The sequence below is a fragment of the Aspergillus luchuensis genome, chromosome 5 (genome assembly GCF_016861625.1).
Source record: "Aspergillus luchuensis IFO 4308 DNA, chromosome 5, nearly complete sequence".
Classification (NCBI taxonomy): Eukaryota; Fungi; Ascomycota; class Eurotiomycetes; order Eurotiales; family Aspergillaceae; genus Aspergillus; species Aspergillus luchuensis.
In genome coordinates this window covers 4,408,514-4,427,278 of record NC_054853.1, presented here as the reverse complement: position 1 = coordinate 4,427,278, position 18,765 = coordinate 4,408,514, and the positions used below count along the sequence as shown (strand labels likewise).

General features: G+C 50.8%; 7 protein-coding genes across 7 annotated transcripts; 4 read left to right on the top strand and 3 right to left on the bottom strand.

Moving 5' to 3' along the window:
• Window positions 1–1,520: 1,520 nt before the first annotated feature.
• Window positions 1,521–1,874, top strand: AKAW2_51451A (uncharacterized protein; the record flags this gene model as incomplete). The annotated part of the gene is made up of 1 exon (XM_041691382.1): window positions 1,521–1,874. One exon carries the CDS (start codon window positions 1,521–1,523, stop codon window positions 1,872–1,874), a length of 354 nt encoding a protein of 117 aa, XP_041544872.1.
• A 2,780-nt stretch (window positions 1,875–4,654) lies between these two features.
• Window positions 4,655–6,663, top strand: AKAW2_51450A (Leucine Rich Repeat domain protein; the record flags this gene model as incomplete). Its single annotated transcript, XM_041691381.1, has 2 exons — window positions 4,655–4,853; window positions 4,913–6,663. The coding sequence occupies 2 exons, from the start codon at window positions 4,655–4,657 to the stop codon at window positions 6,661–6,663; spliced, it is 1,950 nt and encodes a 649-aa protein (XP_041544871.1).
• Window positions 6,664–7,069: 406 nt separating this feature from the next.
• Window positions 7,070–7,969, bottom strand: AKAW2_51449S (glycoside hydrolase family 75 protein; the record flags this gene model as incomplete). Its single annotated transcript, XM_041691380.1, has 3 exons — window positions 7,070–7,324; window positions 7,423–7,791; window positions 7,865–7,969. 3 exons carry the CDS (start codon window positions 7,967–7,969, stop codon window positions 7,070–7,072), a joined length of 729 nt encoding a protein of 242 aa, XP_041544870.1.
• Window positions 7,970–9,525: 1,556 nt separating this feature from the next.
• Window positions 9,526–10,613, top strand: AKAW2_51448A (uncharacterized protein; the record flags this gene model as incomplete). Its single annotated transcript, XM_041691378.1, has 2 exons — window positions 9,526–10,285; window positions 10,339–10,613. The coding sequence occupies 2 exons, from the start codon at window positions 9,526–9,528 to the stop codon at window positions 10,611–10,613; spliced, it is 1,035 nt and encodes a 344-aa protein (XP_041544869.1).
• A 705-nt stretch (window positions 10,614–11,318) lies between these two features.
• AKAW2_51447S (DUF563 domain protein) lies at window positions 11,319–12,917 on the bottom strand (the record flags this gene model as incomplete). Its single annotated transcript, XM_041691377.1, has 1 exon — window positions 11,319–12,917. The coding sequence occupies one exon, from the start codon at window positions 12,915–12,917 to the stop codon at window positions 11,319–11,321; it is 1,599 nt and encodes a 532-aa protein (XP_041544868.1).
• Window positions 12,918–13,852: 935 nt separating this feature from the next.
• AKAW2_51445S (Zn(II)2Cys6 transcription factor) lies at window positions 13,853–16,184 on the bottom strand (the record flags this gene model as incomplete). Its single annotated transcript, XM_041691376.1, has 4 exons — window positions 13,853–14,036; window positions 14,080–15,077; window positions 15,124–15,635; window positions 15,686–16,184. The coding sequence occupies 4 exons, from the start codon at window positions 16,182–16,184 to the stop codon at window positions 13,853–13,855; spliced, it is 2,193 nt and encodes a 730-aa protein (XP_041544867.1).
• Window positions 16,185–16,526: 342 nt separating this feature from the next.
• AKAW2_51446A (zinc-binding alcohol dehydrogenase family protein) lies at window positions 16,527–17,561 on the top strand (the record flags this gene model as incomplete). Its single annotated transcript, XM_041691375.1, has 1 exon — window positions 16,527–17,561. The coding sequence occupies one exon, from the start codon at window positions 16,527–16,529 to the stop codon at window positions 17,559–17,561; it is 1,035 nt and encodes a 344-aa protein (XP_041544866.1).
• Window positions 17,562–18,765: the final 1,204 nt, after the last annotated feature.

Here is an 18,765-nt window from a genome sequence, read left to right as displayed (position 1 = left end):
GCTCTTGGAAGGCATTGATCCTGGACAGACAATGTCCCAGCGTACACTCATCAATTTCCTCCATAAGGAAAAGTTCTTCATCGATACTGGAGGCAACCTGCATCAATCGGAAATCCAGTATAAAAGAGCATCTTGCCACCCTCTGCAGGTTAAAATTATTCCTGTCGGACAGAAAACGAGTGAAGATGGTAACAGTTTGCAAGGAGCCATTCCATATAGAGCTTTAGTGACTCCCACTATCAATATGAAAAGAGAGTGGAAGAGCACTTGTAGGCATGGAACAGTCACCTTGTTGATTGTCAACTTAGCAGTGTATTTGAGGATGATGGTGTTACTTGGAGAACAATGAGTCCTCTTGCCAAAATCGTGTCTACTGCGTTGACAGTTCAGAACAGACCAGGTTAGAGAAGATGTTAAGAGCGATGCCAAGCATCAAGAAAGCAACCCGTGACCTTGAGTTTGCATGAATAGCAAGAGCGACAAGATAAACAACGAAGCAACCCCGGAATTGGCCAATAAAAGAAGACTACCCAGCACGCATAGAACCATCCAGTAGCATTCAGTCAATCTTGAAGCTGTCGGTTCTACTAGTCTTACTACATTCCAAATTATTGTTCATATTTGAGTATAACCCCATTACCTTGACCCCCAAATGAATATACTCACCAGACCCAATTTGCAATAATACCTCGTATTCGTACATCTCCCATACATAACTTGGCTTTATCATATAATTCCAAAAGCAGTCCTACCCTCAATCCAGTGGATGCCATCTCCCCTCCCCACCCTCACTCAGCCTTACAATAATACGTTTGGAATCCCGCCACATCAGTCATTGTAGTAGTTCCAGTCCCCACCCAGCGGCCATCGTATTGTCCAACACACTAACCCACGGATCACATCGTCCGACCGAACTATGTGCTGCTGCTTGCGTGCGCAGGTGTCAAGTGGTGTCATGCTGGCGTGAGCGACCCGGGTCCCTAACATGTCTCGTGATCCAGGTATCCGCGGGTATTCATCCGGTAATGATGCTGTACATGATTGTAACCATAGTGACTTTTCCGACTTGCCATCTGGTAAGTACCTTGGGTTGCAGTGACCTTGACATTGATGTTTCCGGCATCTGTGCTGATTACTAACGAGCTAACCTGTCACCTAGTTGTTAATTAAATTGATTAGTGATTAGGTTCTTGGTTATAACCAGGAACCGACCGATAGAAGCGAGTCAGTTGGTTCTGTCAGTTTATTGTACTGGGCTTGAGACTGGAACACAGAAGCCCGACTATGAGAGGCCCAGACCAATAGAGGGTGGGGAATGCGAGCTCGCTTGGGGGAGTTCGGCTAGCCACGCCGCCGGTTGGATAGATGGCTTTAGCTGGGGATCCCTGGCTTGGCGAGCTGGGTCGTCGGTAATTAGTATAGCCAGCATCTTTCGATCTATCTATTTCACGAGTGTAAATGCCGGTTAAGAATAACCGGTTGATGCATGTTTCACTGCAGAAGGTAGAATATTTTACGTGATGGATTACGAATTTGACCAACCCAGCACGACATGGGGTAAGGGTGGTTGCGATGACGACCAAGGCATGGGCAAGGTGTCGGTGTCAACTTCCGACGGACTGCAAGGGGAAGCCAAGACGAGGATGGCCTGCTATGGGGGACTATTAGTAGTGTTTGGTAATAGTTGTTACCTGGCGTGTCGCTCAGCATGTTCAGGAAGTGGGATAGACCGGATATTCGGAGTCAAGCTGTATTATGCTGGCCAAGATCCCCTTTCATTGTCTGGGCTTAGTGTTGAGCACCTCATCTGGGTACGTCCAGGTGATTCATCGCTTACATTCTTGACTTCCGACGCCAACCATTCCGCTGACTGATGTGATTATTTGGCGACACCACATTCTAACGACATCATATGTGCAACCGTTTCAAGTAGACAGGAAGTATGGGCGTGGTCTGGTCACACTGGTGTTCCATGACTTTCAATCAGTATACAGCTAACTACCAATGATGGCCTGAGGAGTCAGCACACCCACCCGGACGATCCCTGTCTGGAGATATGCGGGGTATTTTCCGGTGTGGTAGAACATGCTGTACTGCCTGCGTAAGGATGCAGGGTGTAAGCCTTGTTGCACGAAGGACCTCATAAGACGACATCGAGAGAAGATACTTCGTCTGAATTACTATCTGCCTTCTGTATCTTGGATTGATCAACCCGGTCAGCAACTTCAAGCAATGGGTTGCTGCATGATGAGTGAGGTGATCGTCCAGTAAAAGACTTGGCTGTTTCGGGAGATGAATTGTACTTCTCACAAACCAATGCCCGTTCGTGGATTTCGGTATCGTGTCAGATCATCCATGCGATCTAAGAAGTACTAAGATCGGCCTACCAATCAGGGGGTGCTACATAATTCATCCCCCCTGGGGCCCGGTAACCTAGCTAGTAGCTCCCTACCGCTAGTTTCTCTTTGTGCAGCTACCCCACAATCATCAAAAGTTCGGACTAGGATGGGGTGATGTTGTCAGTCAACCGGGAGTCATGACCCCTATACGAGAACAACTAGTGTATTGACCATGCTTCAATGAGCTGAGTCAGTTTGATTCGGAAGGAGAGTCAATGACTCGGCCGTAACTTGGACATGTGGCCTGGTTTCATCAATATCTCCTTGGAAGAGGAGAAGACTGTCAGGGATTGAGTTCTCCTGATCTCTGGATCAAGGAGAGGAAGTCCGTGGATGACGAATAATGGAAAGAGGAGAAGGGGGGAGGAAGCAGGAGTGACAGGACTAGCGCTCTCCGCAGGATCACGGGATCCCGCCCGGAGCAAATGAAGGGCGGGCGTGTAGTAATTGTTAGGTAAGGAATATTGCATCAGGGGTGCGTGCAGGTCTGGGGTAGATGGCGACATACTTTCAAGAACGAAACTATATCTATTCAAACTATAGGGGATGATTGTCTTGGGGGTTCATGGGAAATGAAGATGACACGCAACGAATTACTCTTACGAGAATGGCTGTGTCTCTCATCCCACCTACTATGGAGTACTGGACTGAATTAGGGATAACTCACTAGTGCCAGTAGGGAGGAAAGTCCCGATGGTCGGAGGGAGTGCGGACTCGGCCTCGAGAAGATCCCGCCCCGTCGGGCAGGTCACGGGGCCACCAGCGGCGGTTTTCCATTATGTCATAGAATGCAGGCGGTGATCCCGATCCAGCAAGACTCGGCCATGGCGCCAGCAAATCCGCCATCGAATCATCACTTTTGTCGACTAATGGAAATCTGTCTGGTAATCTATTCTTCTCTTTCCATATTGCAAATTCCGTCTCTCACCGGGACAGATGACAGATAGAGAGGGTGTACGGAGGAAGTAGTAGTAGGTGAGACACCATCCTACAGTAAAGAATTCACCACAACCTCTGCATTTTGCCAACTTCCGACCGGTTGATTGATAAACCTTACCGTGGTATCCCGGGTATCGCCCCCGAACGTGGATTAAAATAGTACGTAGTTCGGCCGTGTGAGAAAAAGCAACCAATCCGCAGCGGAAGGCGATCGATCAACGGTCAAAGGATTCAAGGATGGACGGAGAGGACCACTCACATTGCAGCAAAGTAAGAGGTAGGACCAAGTAAGAATGGAGCAGCCGAATGGTACCTCTTTTTGTCTTTGCGTCTTCCGAACAACCGGATTCGCCGCTGGGAGGGATTGAAGGGCCCCATGTGGTCAGTTGGTTACAAAGTAAAAAGTAGTAGTTAGTCCGAGTCACCGGCGGGATCCATGGGCTTCTCTGTCTTTTTCTGCGCTGAGCTTCCCTTTCCGCCTCCACTCCGCGGGCAAAACAACCGTGTAAAAAAAAATTACCAAGAGACAGACAGAGAGAGGGCCAGTGTCACCGTTGTTTGTTGGCTGCTGGCTGGTTGGCAAACCCGGTCTATTCGCCTTACTTAATGGAAATTTGACGTCGACGTGCAGTCTCTTGCCGCTTTCTTCTCTTTCTTTCTTTTCTTTCCTTCCTCTTCTCTCATTTTGCATTTCCCCTTCTAAATTACTTTGTACTGTTTGATTACTCACATTATTTTTTACCTTTCTCCCCGTGCTTGGTATTTTTATCACCGACATCAACTTCCTTGATTCTTTTACTTTCCCCCTCCCCCTCCATTAATTGATCTGCACAAAAATAAAGCAGCCCTGTTGAACCAACATTGCATAGCTCACTGCACGGTCCACTGGCTGCCCCTCCGTCTAAGCGAATCATTACCCTGTCCGCTGGCTTGGATCTCTTGGAGTCAAATAGCGTGTGCCCGCCTCGCGGCGCGGCCTCGTTCCATCCGCCGCGGATTCTGTGACTAACAGCAAACAACCTTCACACTTTGGCTCCGAATATACGCTTAATTACGTCTCCAGCGCCCCTCTTTGGCATCTTCTAGCGTCTTTTGCAGCCAGGGGTGTCTTGGGTGGAATCTGGGGAAAGAAGAAAAAAAAAGCTTTTCCGTTTTTTCCCTTCTTTTCCTCTTTTCTCCCACCGTCCTTTTGCCTGTGTGTGCGTGTGTGTGCCTCTCCTGATCTTCTCGTCACCTCACCACCCTTTTCACTGGGACCGGCCCTACTTTCCTATATAGAGCCTCCCCCAAACCATACGCCCTCCCCCCTCTTCATCATGTCGGCCGCCACCACCGTCCCGCTGTCTTTGCACAAGACACCACAGCCTAGATACTCTCCCGCTGTCTCGGGAAACACCTCGCCTACTGAAGGCTCTCGCAACGCCTCTCCTCACCCCTCCACTTGCTCCTCCCAGAACTCCCGGTCCAGCAGTCGCCGTCGGGAGTCGTTCGGTTCCATTAAGGAAGACGTGGATGGTATGTATATCAATGGACGCGCAAGGATGGTGTCATGGCAGATCACTAACACGTCATAGGCATTGCCCAGTCCTTCGTCGATACCCACATCGAACAGTCCCCTCAAGAGACCACCAAGCGCAGCCCTATTGAGATGCAGCCCGACTTTTGCTGCCCATGCGGCGGTTTTCTCGGCTGGAAGCAGATCCGGCTGGGTGGCAAGAGTCTGAGTCGGAGCTACAGCGATCTCCGCAGCCTTGGGAACCTGCATGCCCGCGGCTGGGCCTGGGATACGCCCGATGTCGCTCCGCCTAGCAAGCCGGCACCAGTGGAGGAGCAGAAACTGCAGGTGCCGGAAGTGAAAGAAGTGGAAGTGGAGCAGAAGCCGCCTGCAGGCACCTCCGCTTTGGAACGGCTTCCCCCGGAGGTTCTTGACCATCTTATCTCCATGTTGGCATTGGACGTGCCCCCTAATGGATATACCCCTCGTAATGTGGATCTGATCTCGTGCCTGCTTACTTCAAAGACATTGCACGCCGCCACCCTCAGTGTGTTGTACCGGAACATGACATTCCCCCACTCTATCATTTTCTCCAAGGCCCTCAACCACATCTCTCGCTATCCCGCACTGGGCACGCTGGTTCGCCGCCTTGACTTTTCGCACTTTACGTCGGTTGGATTGGGTCGCACCAAGCAGATGAACGCTGAGATCCAGAATCTTACCGCCAAGACGCTTTTGCAGTGCCTGGAACTGCTGCCCAACCTTAAGGAATGCTTGTTGCAGGAGCATGTCGAGGGTGATATCAGCTTGGATGTGCTTCGCAAGCTGTTCACCGGTCTTCCCAACCTGTCCGCCGTGGATTTCTGCGGCTGCTCTTCCCAATCCTTCTCCACTCTCTTCTTGGAGGCCTTGATCTCCGGTCCTGGTGTCCCCTTGACCCTGCCGAACTTGCGACGGGTTTCCCTGCATGAATGTAGCAGTCTTCCCGCGGCTGCTTTCGAGATCCTTCTGCCGCGCCTGGTCAACCTCACTCACCTCGATGTCACCCACACGCAGATCACCGAGGATGCGTTGTTCTCTATTCCGGAGACCGCGAAGATCACTCATCTCAGCATCTCCCGATGCTCTCGCCTGCGGGGCTCTCGAGTCGTCGAGTTTCTGTCGACCCACCCAGCCGTCTGCGACTCGCTGGTGTTTTTGAACCTGCTGACTGACCCCACCCGATCCCGGCTCCTGGAGGAGGAGGATGTGCAGGCACTTCTCCCTCGTTTGCCTTCTACCCTTCGTTCGCTCAACCTCGGAGGGGCTAAGGTGACCTCCGCCCATACTCAGGCCTTGTTGCCCTTGACGAAGCATCTGGAGGAGCTGGGTCTGAGCTCGTGCGAGCTCAATGGCCAGGATCTCAACACGTTCTTTGTGCCGCCCAAGCCGGTTGAAGGAGAACCGATCACTCCCTGGGTTCCATCCACGCTGTGCTACCTGGACCTGAACAAGGCCAACCAGCTGACGATCGGCACTATCTTCAACCCCAATGCGTGCGTTATTCTCTCGCCGCAGAGCTACCCGCTGCAGGTCATCGAATTTAGCGACAAGCTCATCGCACCTCTGCGCGAGCGGGCGCGCAACACCCGTACTTCGCCGGACTGGACGGTTCGCGAGCTGGGCCGTCGGGGATGGTACGTGCGGGACCCGGCCTCTATGCCGGAGGTTATGCTCGACGACGGAGCGCGCTCCTGGAAGATGGGCGCCCGTTGGTGGGGCATGCGGAAGATTCCGGTGGCCGTGGGCGACGTAGGCGGGCTCTACGGGCACTACATGTTCAAGAAATGAGCATGTCTTTGATTTATACCCTTGCTATCTTCTTTTTTCATCATTGTGTATGGCGCATCATTGGCCGGCGTTTTGATTTGGGCCACTGCAACGGAACGCGCCAAAAAGTGTGGTTCTGACGACATTGTTTTGTTCTGCATAGCGGGAGCGAGTTTCAGCGTTGGGAGAGCTTGACGGTTGGCTTGGCTTGCTGCTGCGCTTATGATACCTTGCTGTTGGTCGGGTTACGGTTTGTTACTTAGGAAATTGATAGTTATAGAATCTCATCTTAGTATGCAGCTATGCAGCTTCCTTGTAGATGTGGAGAGTTGAGCGTAAGGAAAACCCTAGCAAAGTAGTCAACAGCAAAAAAAGGACAAGTAATTTTGATTTCAACACCAATTTTCGACCAAATTATATGCCTACACTAAGTAAGCGTCGCAACCAACCTCTCCCCCAGCGCCCGAATACTCTCCTCAAACTCCCACGTACTCCCCGCCTTCCAATCGGCCCTATTCCCAGGAACCGCCTCCCCCCCAACAAACCCGATATACAGGACATCATCACTCACATGCCCATTATTCCCACTAATCCCATCACCGGGGAAACACAACTTCGCCAACGCAATCGACGCCTCCCCAGTCCAGCTCCCGCCCGCCGTATCTCCCCAGATGCCATAGAACTAAACCCACTCGTCAGCAAATTACATTCTTTCTTCCCTTTCCCCCCCCCCCCCCCCACTCTCTCTTCTTCCTTCTCTTCTCCGGAGGAAATACATACAAGTTGATCCCCACAAACAACAACCATAACACTCAACGGCCACATCCCATCGCGCTGGGGATCATAATCGGTATTCCCGAAGACAACATAAGGGTGTATATTAGCGTCTAGATCCGGGATTCCGTATTGGGAGGAAACAATGTCTTTGAAGCTCGTTTGGTCCTGGATTGATTCGTCGTAGCCGCAGTTACCCCCGTGCGAGTTGGCCCCGTCGCAGTCGATGTCCATATTGTCGTATCGACCGCCTAGTGTGGGACTGTGCAGGAATATCGATCGGTTGGAGAGGTCGCTGCAGTAGGTGAAGGTGCTGTCTGTGGGGTTTTGGCCGTCGTGGAAGCCTGTTGCGAGGGGGTGGGTGCAGGGTTTGGACTATTTGGTATCTCTCTTTAGCGGAGGGGGTGGTGTAGGGGGTATAGGAGGGGAGAGGGGCTTTGGGGCAGACCTTGTGCTTGTTGTAAAGGGCGGAGAGGTTCGGAGGGATAGAGTAGGCGGTTGTTAGGAGGGGGGCGGTGGTGGATAGAAGGAGGAGGGTGGTGAGGAGGTGCATTGTGGTGGTGAGGGTGGTTATTGGGTTTGGTGGTGTTGGTTCTGGTCGTGGAGATGAAGATACTATTTAGGTAGGTATGTAGGGAGATGGACAGCTGTGTGGTTTTTGGTTGTTGCTTGGGCCCTAATTGATGCCGTCATTAGGTGTATATGACTCGAAGCGAAAGTCAATCTTTGTGAATATTATAATTTACTAGTTGGGAGTTTGACATGGGGATACAGTGATTTATATTCAGATGCTTTGAGATCAGCTACTATGGTAGAATTTCCTACATTTGGCAGCGACGACTGTAGCTATTCTATCTATGTTTTTGAAAGGAAGATGCATACTATTCAAGTCTACAAGTCATGTCTATGGCAGGAAAAGTATCTCCGGGCATAGAATGCAGGGTCTCACAGAGTAACCCCGAGAATTGGCATAACTGGTTTGGTGGGGTTGCGGAGTTGATATCCGATGAGGAGAGCGAATGATGTAACTCTAACGAGTATGTATATGTACCATACGTGCTATCATACGGGGAGGACAACTTCTGCAGATACTATATATAGTCTTGTATGTAGAAACACACAGTACATCTATCAATTCAACCATGATGTATGTAACCCACATGGTATCTACTAAAAGAAGTAGATACAGCCATTTGCAGCAGAGATGAGCATGCACATGAATGTCTTCCCATTAATGAGAAAGATATCTACAACAGCCAGTGGCAACAACTCATCTCCTGTAGGCGGAGAGAAGACCCGCGATATCAGCATAATTGTGATACCAATCCAGGCACCTGCATGTCTGGGGCATCACCGTCTGATTGGATGGCTCGTGTTGAGGTGGAGGGTGGGGCAGATAGCAGTGGGGCAGTCTGGCCATGAGTGAGAATGACTCATGCTCCATGGCCCCACGAGTAATTACTTGGCGGGTGCAGTTTAGCTGTCTTCCAGCTGTGATCATTCTGTATCATCTCGACTCACAGAGACTCATTATAGACCATGCTGCACTCATCATGGTGAGTTCTGACGCTGATCTGAGTCGGCCAGAGCAGCATGTAGACATAAAAGAGACAACCCTACATAGTAAAGTAAAGCGTCTATTATACCAATTGAACGAATCTAGTTGAACTTCTGCAACTTTTAATCTGCCATCAACATGATACCACTGCACTGCATACCACTTTCCTCCGGTCTGTAAGCACCAGCCCCATTCCGACTAGCTTAGCGCCAGAGCACGATGAAGACACTCCCGATCGCTGACATGCTCCGCATTCTGAGGCCCCTGGAAAGATGAAAATGGAAGAACCTTTCCAGGCTTGCGGGCCGACATCATCTGAGTCGCTCGCTCGTGTTCATAGTGTCTTTTTATCCCCACTTGGATACAGCTAACCCAGATGTTTCCTAGACAATGATTTCCTCCTGAGCGGTGTTGGAATAAAGAAGATGGCTCAGAATGACGAGGGTACATAGATGGAATACTGCGCTGGTTGTTTTGTCAAGATGTACATACTACAGCATACTTCTTTCTATCATCATTTCAGAGTATACTACAATTGATTCTTCGAAGACATGGATAAAGCCCACCCAACTAAGACACGCCCCAAACGCACCCGCCCCACCCGCCGCGCTAAACCCAAAACGCAACCCGCCTCCTCAATCCGCAGCGACCTTATAAACCGGGCCTCACCCCGACCAACTTCAACTTCTCCCTCCCCTTCTCATCCCCCATCGCCTCGGCGAAAGCGTCTTCTTCTTCCCTCTCTTCGCACCGGCTCTCCCGGGTCCAAGGACCCGGCCTCAAGTATAGAAGAATGGTTGTCACTGCAGTTACCAGCATGCACGCCATCCGCCAGACCTTCGCGTTTATCTGCGCAAAGCCAGACCTCTCCGCCGCCGCCGTATAATAGTTCCCATTTCTACCAGGATCTCCCCCAATACCCTGACTCATTCTACCTCCATCCCGAATACTATAACAATCCTACTTTCGATCTCTCGTCAGCGGCCTTTCCTCCCGTTGACCCTACTTCCTTGTTCTATGACGACTCTCCGCCGGATACTTCCCTCACTGCCGGGTCCAATTCAAATTCAACTATAAATACAGCCTTGTCCAGTCTGAGTGATAGTAGCTATCAAGATCAGATCATTGGCTATCAGGATCCGACATCTTCTCAACATACTTCTTGCGCGACGATACTTCACCCCCATCCTCATTCTCTTGTGCCTGTCACTGCTGAACCCGATCTCGACCCGATTGATTCCTTGCTGAGTTCTCCGGAGCTGAGCGAGGAGTTGAATCTGTTGGCTTCGCCTGGTGTGAATTCTCTTCCTGGTAGGATGCCTTTCTCTTATCAGATGAAACAGAATTTTACTGACAAGATGAAGAACCTGAAATAGACTTCCCACCCATGCCATCCGTCAGCTCCACTACATCCTCTCGAGCAGCCGCTCCTCCCAAAGAAGCCCCGAATCGAGTCAAGAAGCGGGAGCTGAATACCCTTGCTGCGCGACGGTATCGCCAGCGCCGCGTGGATCGGATGAATCAGTTGGAGGAAGAGCTTGAGGCGATCAAGCGCGAGCGGGACGAGTTGAAGATGCGGGTTTCTAAGTTGGAGGGTGAGACGGAGGCGTTGCGCAGTATGGTGAGGAGTCAGAAGTAAAATACATCAAATCTTCTATCTAAAAATTTGCGGGACTCTCGAACGTAATCAGAAATTGAACCAGCAGTGTTGTATCCTCGGGTACCCAGATGTGGTATCGCCTGAGATGTTCATCTTCCTAGCCATGATCGCCATCCCTTGCCAATAACAACTAGACATTAACGCCATCGCACCAAAATAGACATCCAATCACCCCAACTGCCCCCTATTCTATTCCCTGAACACGGATCATCAGTGCTTGGCCTTATCAGCAGTCCAGAAAGTGAGATCCCCACTTCCGCACTGATAAGCGGTGATGCGCGGTGGTGCCACGTCAAACTGTGCCTTGGAGGACAAAGCGTCCAGCCGCACAGGTCGCTTCGATGGTCAATTGGGTGCTGTGTGCGCTTATAGAGTAGTTTTGAATGGAGAAGTAGACGGATAAGGTTTATGAAGGATTGATGGGACACGGTGGATGGCCTTTGTGGTGCAATTGAACGCGTAGTTCCTACCTTTATGCCGGTTTCTTAGGATTTGACACATACAACTTCCAAACTATTTTGTAACATACTAATGCTGTGGACAGCTTTCTAAACAAGATAGTAATCCTAACATACCGTACAACAACAACAGAAAGAAAAGAAAAGAAAAATGACACACATAGACACATGACCCAATCCCAAACTCCCCAAACCCAATAAAACAAAACAAACCAGACAACTAAAATCATAATAACCCCCCAACCCCATCAACATCCCAACTCCTCACCCCCGAATTACTCAAACTCTCCACCGCTGCCATAACAGCCCTCACAAACCTATCCCCCTCGACCCGCACATCCCTCTCATGCCAATCTTCCTCTTCTTCTCCTCCCACCTCACTCCTTCTCCTCCCCATTCTCCTACCTCTCCCCCCATCAGCACTACTACCACCCTTATCATCATCCCCATCCCCATGCAAACTAAAATACCCCACCCCCACCAACCCCGCCAGATTCCTAAACCCCTTATGTTCCAACCCCTCGGGAAGAACCTCCACCACAGCTGACATGCCCGGGGTTAGAAACATCGCATGCGTTAGACCCGCCCCGTGCACGCCGACTAGTATATCCGTGGACCTGATGACGCGGAGCTGTTCGAGGAGCGGGAGGGAGGCGAAGTCGATGGATTGAATGTGAATTTTTATCTTGGGGTCAGGGTGTAGGGATGTCGAAAGGGCCCAGAGAAGGGATTCAGCATCCACTAGACGGCGGGTAGAGGTGCGGTTGATGAATGTGATTGTGATCGTGTTGGGATCTGCTTCGGGGACTGGGAGGAGATCGTAGAAAGATAGGATGCGGGTGATGAAGGTGCGTAGCAAGGGGGAGGAGGTGCATGGGAGGACGGACCAGTCGCCGTGCCAGAGGGGGTTGCTGGCTCCCGGGAGGGGGATGATGAGGTTTGTTAGTGTGAGGGGTGTGGTTTCATCGATTGTGGTGGTGGTGGACGGCTGGGGAAGACGGCGGACAGGTTTATGAGCGAAGAGAGACCAGAGGTCGATGAAGGGGCCTGCGTCGGCGGTGTCGACTAGGGTGACGTCGGTATTGGGGATAGAGGAGGGGGCGAAGAGTGGTGTGCTGGTGTTTGTGTCTGGGGTGGGAGTCATTTGCAGCACGTCGAGGGAGAGAGTCATGGAGAAGATTTCCATGAGGGAGTGCCAGAAGTTCTGGCCACCTTCGCGCTTGGTCAGGATGGTGTAGTTCTGTTTGTCGGGTGGGATGGTAGTGTTGATATTGAGGGTGTTCTTGTGTGGAGGCACGATGCGGATGCTATTGTGGATGATGATCCCGGCTCCAGTGCCGTACCAGTATAAGTGGAATTCCCGGAGACTGGGGATGCCGCTGGCACGGGGAAGGTCTCTGAGGGTGCAGGGTAAGATGTACTTGGCTTGAGATGGGTCGAAGACAGCGCCGCGGGCGATGCAAAAAGTGTCGATTCGGTCGCCGGGCTTGATCTGGGTGTGGTAGCATGTCAGGCTAGCGGGGGAGTCAGGCGTGCAGTACTCTGTTGCGTGGTCGCGCAGGCTCTCCAAATATGGAGTTCCAAATAGGTTTGTGCAAAGAGGTGGTTGCTCTGGGGCATTGGTGTAGTCTTTAGGAAGGCCAGGGGAGATTCTCTGTGCGCATGAGGTTGTGTGTGGGGAGAAGAGGGTAACAGAAGATTCATTGCTTGCACGTATAATGCTCGTAGTATATAGTAGTAATATTATTGCAAGGAAAGACAAGAGTACTGCACAAGATCGGAGAAATCTGCGCTGGGTACGAAGAGGTATGTGAATAGCATTCATTGCATCCGCAGTCTTAGAGGCAAGAAAGACATAGACAGCTTCAGAGACGTCCTGAGACGTACTTGGTTTTCATACCATCACAACCTTATAAGCAACTACACTCTCTATTTTTTACAATGCCCTCTTGAACCTACATTCTCCATCAAAACAATACACCCCTGCATTAATACGTCTCATGTCAAGTCTCAGCGCGATCTTTCGAGCCCCGTGCGCAGAAAGCCTCCATACATAGATCGTCCCAAGCTACCGGAACCCAGTGAAAAACCTTTATCAAAGGAAGGTCTATAATCGCCATAATCGCGTTGTTGATGTATAGACATTTACCGAGGCCCGTTGCCGCCAGGATGTGTTAGGGCTCTGCGGGCTGATATTCTCCGCTGCCAATCAGACATCTCCGCCGACGACACCTCGTGTTGTGGCGTCCACCGGTTGGCTCAGTCCCCCGCTTTGGCGGTGAGTACAGCAAGGCTGGGGACTATCCATGCTGGCCCAAGACCAAGTTGCTGGGGCCCAAGTGACCGGGGTAATAATTACTGCTTCGATGGCACAGAGCCGCTGTTTTGGTCCGCGATGTTGCCTGGTGCATACGTGTCGGTGGATCTTGGCAATGCGCTTGAAACAGGGGTGGCATATATGGTTCGCTGCTTCTTTGCTTCTGTTTCGTTTTCTCGATGGCATAGGGTAGTTCAGTCGCAAGTGTCATAGCGTTCACGTTGATCTCTACACCGTCTTTCGAGATCGGATCACCCCCACTCATACCTAAAAGGTCCTAACAATAGCAGGCGCTAATTCACTATTATACTATGAAAAAGGAAACTAAATTATAATAGCTTTGCTTTTGGCTCTATGGTATCTTGCTAATAATTCGCTACCCATCACAACATTTTTGTCTATCAATCAATATTATATGCAGCCCACACCTCTAAGCCCGAAAATTAAAAGAGACATCCCGGCATCGCATTCGGCTCGAACCCATTGCCCAACCAGAGATGGTTGCCGTCCGTCTCGGTCCAACCGACTTCATTCCCCGCCAAAGAGCCAATGACCGCCACGTCCGCCGGGGGAAACGTATACATTGACAGATCGGGATTCTCCCCGACCGGGGCAGATGCCCAGTTACTGCTCAGTCAGCACAGTCCAATAATAGAGGGTAAAAACATACTCTAACCACGGGAACGCATCCATCAAGACCTGGTTTGTGTCCACCACGGGATCGGACGCTTGCACAGCTTGCTTAGCCACTCTCATCAGGTCCAAGCTCAACGCCTTGCCTGACGTATACCCTGTATGTTCTATCTCATCCAGACACTTTATCGCTTTCTCAACGACCGTGAAGGTCTGCCTGGCTCGGTCCGGATCTGTTCCTAAGTTAAGCACATCATATAAAAGAGTCAACGTTGCAGATACAAGAAACGAGGCCAACGCCCCATCATAGCGGATCTCTGGAAAGCGACGGAAATAGACGTCATGAGCCAGGTGAATCAAATTCCGGGCAGCAGAAGTCGATGAATGGATATAGGCTTGGAGCTCGGTGCAGCCAGTGGCAGATTGGGCTTCTTGTACTGAGGTGAAGAAGGTTGTGAGCACCAGTGCCGGACGGGAGAGAAGCATCCGGACGACGTAGTAGCAGAATCCAAGGCTCACGCGTTGAATCTCCTGCCACGGCTCACCAATTGGGACCGTGTCATCGAAGAAGTGCAGGTAACTGGGTAGTGTTGGTGTGACAGCTTGGAGGGCTTGGTCGCATTCAATGCTGACTTGGCTGAGCTTGTCCAGATCTGTGGGGTTTTTTATGCTGGCGGGTGAATATATCTCAATAGAGATGCGATCTGCCAGCTTGGAAATCTCGCCCATGGCTCGAATGAACGCACATTCTTGCATAGGCGCGCAAGTATCGTCATAAAGATTCTGCGGCAGGTCTTCGGGGTATGCTGTGTCGATTTGTCGGTCAGAAAGGCTCGACGGACGACCCATATACAGCGAAAATATGCGTTCGCAGAAGAATGTCGTCCAGAAGGTCAAACGCAGCCGATGCACGTTGGGATCGCGACCATCGGTGACCTGGGCCCGGTGCAGACCTAGTACGAGACATGTGCGGGTGGCATGACCCAGGTAAAGATAAGCATCATTTTGTCGCATCAGTTGCAACGCGTACATTGACTTATATTGGGTTAGCGAGCTTCCTTGGCAGATGTTGGTGACGTACCTTCAACAGCATCAAGTGTACACCCCGGATGCTCGGTTCTTGTAGAAAGATGGGCCCCTCAGATACTCGACTGGAGAAGTAATCGGCCCAGGCCGCGACACTGCTTTCAGATTGCTTCCCCCTCAGATTGGCGACCCGAGCGCCGATAGCCAGCACCATAAATAAGATATCCTGATTTTTGACGCTGTGATCTCGAACAGGAGTTTCCCACATTTGGTTCCAAGCATCGACAATCTCAGACATGATTAATATGGGTATTTGCGGGTGCATGATGCGGAAATAGGCCTCAATGAACTGGTCACCCAACTCCCTTGGGAGGAACATCTGAGACGGAAAATGAGTCCGCCGCGGATCCGAGTCCCCTGGCCGGGCAAACATGAAGCGCTCCAAACCAAATCGGTGGATGGCATCTGGAATGGAGCAGCTACGACGAGCAAGCAGCGGCTCACTAGATGAGCCTTGCTTAATGCGTTGGTAGACCCGATGAATGAAGCAGAAGCCGGAGGAGGGTCCTTCGTGGGTTAACAGAGTCCGTCAAACAGATATAAGGTATGAGAATTACCATAGAACTGGAATGCCCCTGTCTCTGGGTTCTGTACGCCAATGCCAGCGCGGAGCTCATGATGTCGCTTATACTGCGCCGGGCCATCGCTTAGACTGGTGTGGGACCAGTCACTTGGAGTAGTCGGCGACTCGGTGGTTGGGAGAGGGAGTAGGGTAGCTGGTGGTCGCGGGGCTTCCTTGGTGCGACGGTTCTTTCTCTGGCGGATACTTCCTGTCCGGTAGAGACATCGTTCTGGATGGCGCGCGCAGGCATTGCACGGCTGCTGGCCATTGCACTTGATCTTGCGGGCCCGGCAGTGTTCACAGGCCCGTGGGACCCGCTCTCGGGGAGGCGGTGTCATTCCCGCTGGCGGAGGTGCGGACGGGGTGTCGGTCGGGCTGGGTTGGGCAGAGACAAAGTTGGCCACGCGAGGAATGTCATTGGGCCGGGCCGACATTAATAGCAGTGAGTTGCAGAAGAATGGAACAGAGGTAGATAGTTGAATGTTAGAGAACATGGATCGGTTGGAGAGAAGCTAAAACTACTGAACGGATCCATTTCGGGACCGGCACTGGTTAGCGAGTCCCGGTGTCGAATCACATCGCAGTAAGCCAGCCTTAGAAGGCCGTAGCATCGTGGATTATTAATGGCACCGATTAATAATACAATGCTTAGCTGTCATCCATTCAGTGTAAGAGCGGAGATAACAAGGACATAACTAGTCTGGCAAAGAAGCTGTGACGTTATAATCAGCAGTCATGTAACATTTATAAACCCCCTCTCTGACCCCCGCTTGCCTTTGTCTGTAAATCTCACCTGCTTCTTCGCAACACACCATAACTCCGTATCTCATCTCATCATGCAGAAAGCCCTCGTGATCACTGCACCCGGCAGTCGCGACGTGGTGGAACGTCCGATCCCTACTGTGCCCGACGACTGCCTTCTTGTCAAAACAGCTAGTGTTGCTCTGAACCCTACCGACTGGAAAAGTGCCGACCGGAAACCTCCAGGACAAGTCATTGGGAATGATTACTCCGGTGTCGTCGAAGAGGTCGGCAAGGGCGTCAAGAAAGCCTTTCGCAAGGGCGACCGTGTTTGCGGTTGGGTCCAAGGTTGCAATTCCAACAATCCGGAGAGTGGCGCCTTTGCCGAATACTGCATCCCGAAAGCCGACCTTCAGATCGCCATCCCCGACCGTCTCAGCTTTGAAGAAGCTTCAACCCTCGGCTTGGGGACAATTACCGTGGGCCAGGGCCTGTATCAGAGTCTGAAGCTCGCACCACCAGACGCCCCACTAGCACAGCCTGAGCTGATTCTCATCTACGGTGGCTCCACAGCCACCGGTACCCTGGCCATTCAGTATGCCAAGTTGTCGGGATACACTGTGTTGACGACATGTTCCGCGCAGAACTTTGATCTTGTAAAGAGACTGGGTGCAGATGCAGTGTTCGACTATAAAGATGCCAATGCAGTCCAGGCCATCAAGGATTACGCACAGGACAATCTGAAGCTGGTATTCGACACTGTTGCTGTTGAGTCTAGCGCTAAGTTCTGTGGCGAAGTGATCTCTAGCAAGGGTGGAGATTATTCTGCCTTGCTGAAGGTGGAAGTTCCCCGTGATGACGTCCGCAGTCTTTTCACCATAGGATACACTGCTTTTGGTGAGGATTTTGATTTTGGTGGTGGCATCATTCCTGCCAAGCCGGAGGATCGAGAGTTTGCGGGACAATTCATGAGCAAGGCAGCTACTTTCCTTGCAGAGGGAAAGGTTAAGCCTCATCCTGTCAAGCTGGGGCCACGGGGGCTTCAGGGAGTATTGGAGGGTCTGCAGGATATGAAGGATGGCAAGGTCAGTGGACAGAAGCTGGTGTATAATGTGGCCGACACACCATGAATCAGTGGGCCCTGGTGTTACTGAGAAGAATGTGGTTAAATGTGGAGGACGCCTTGTACCTGAACCGCAGAGGAGCTATTTAACAGCATTTGGTGAGATTGTGCGTCCAGCATGGCGATTTTGACAGTGGAACATCATGAAATGACATTTATTGTTGATCCTTACATTATCTGTAGACCATCGTAGTTCGGTGCGAATAGGAAGAGTGGGGGATAAGATGAAGATGACGAAGAGGAAGAAGAGAAGGTGAGGGGCGGCCATAGAAACAACACAGTCAGGTGACACCCCTATGACCATCATGAGTTACGAGAGAGACACCCATTAGAGCAAGCCGAATACTCCTATTTGAGTGTAGGTAGCTGTGGTTGTTTTATGTTTGTTCCTATTTCTTGACGATCTAATTGCGGCACGAGTCACATACATCGGGATATCCTGAAAAGGATATTTAGTGGACATCCTGATTGTTTAAACTCAGAACAGTATCATTTTATAGACAGTTGTCTGAGTTGAGACAACCTCAATACCATTATTATCCTTATGCCAGCAATTCCCTGAATTGCGTTAGCAGAAATGGCTTGAGGGCAAATCGTGCCTCTTCTATCAACTCGAGCCGTACAATATCCGCCTTCCCGACCCAGGGGAGGGACCTCGAACAACGAACGCACTTGCGACGACTATCAAAAATGCACGAGTTAGTACTATACAGCAGTATATGCTAATTAGTGCGCTCTGTGCACAGTCTGATTATGTTCCTAATGTGGACATGCAAAAGCAGTTTTTCATTTACTATCAAAATCCTTTCAATGTCCCCATATTTGTAATACCTTTGTCTAGGTAATCTTTCTAGTATGTCGTTTAGCAGCCCCCATTACCCAATATCCCGGTTTTCTATGGTCATCATGTTGTTAGTTATCAAGGGGGTTTATTGATGACCAATGGAATGATGAGTATCTGAGAGTGTGTATGTGTGCGTGGTAGACGTTAGGGTAGTTCTCTGTGCGATGCTGCACTAGGTTTCATGATCTTATCTGACCCTTTCTAACAACCACTGTTGTACTATGCCCTCATGCGAAATGGCTATCGAGAGCAATTGTGCGTGAAGCCATGAGAGCTTTCAGATTTTGTCCGTAGAGATATGTGTAGGACTCCTAGATGCCTTCTTCGTATCTATAATGCATGCTGACTTCCCTGTAAACTTATGGGC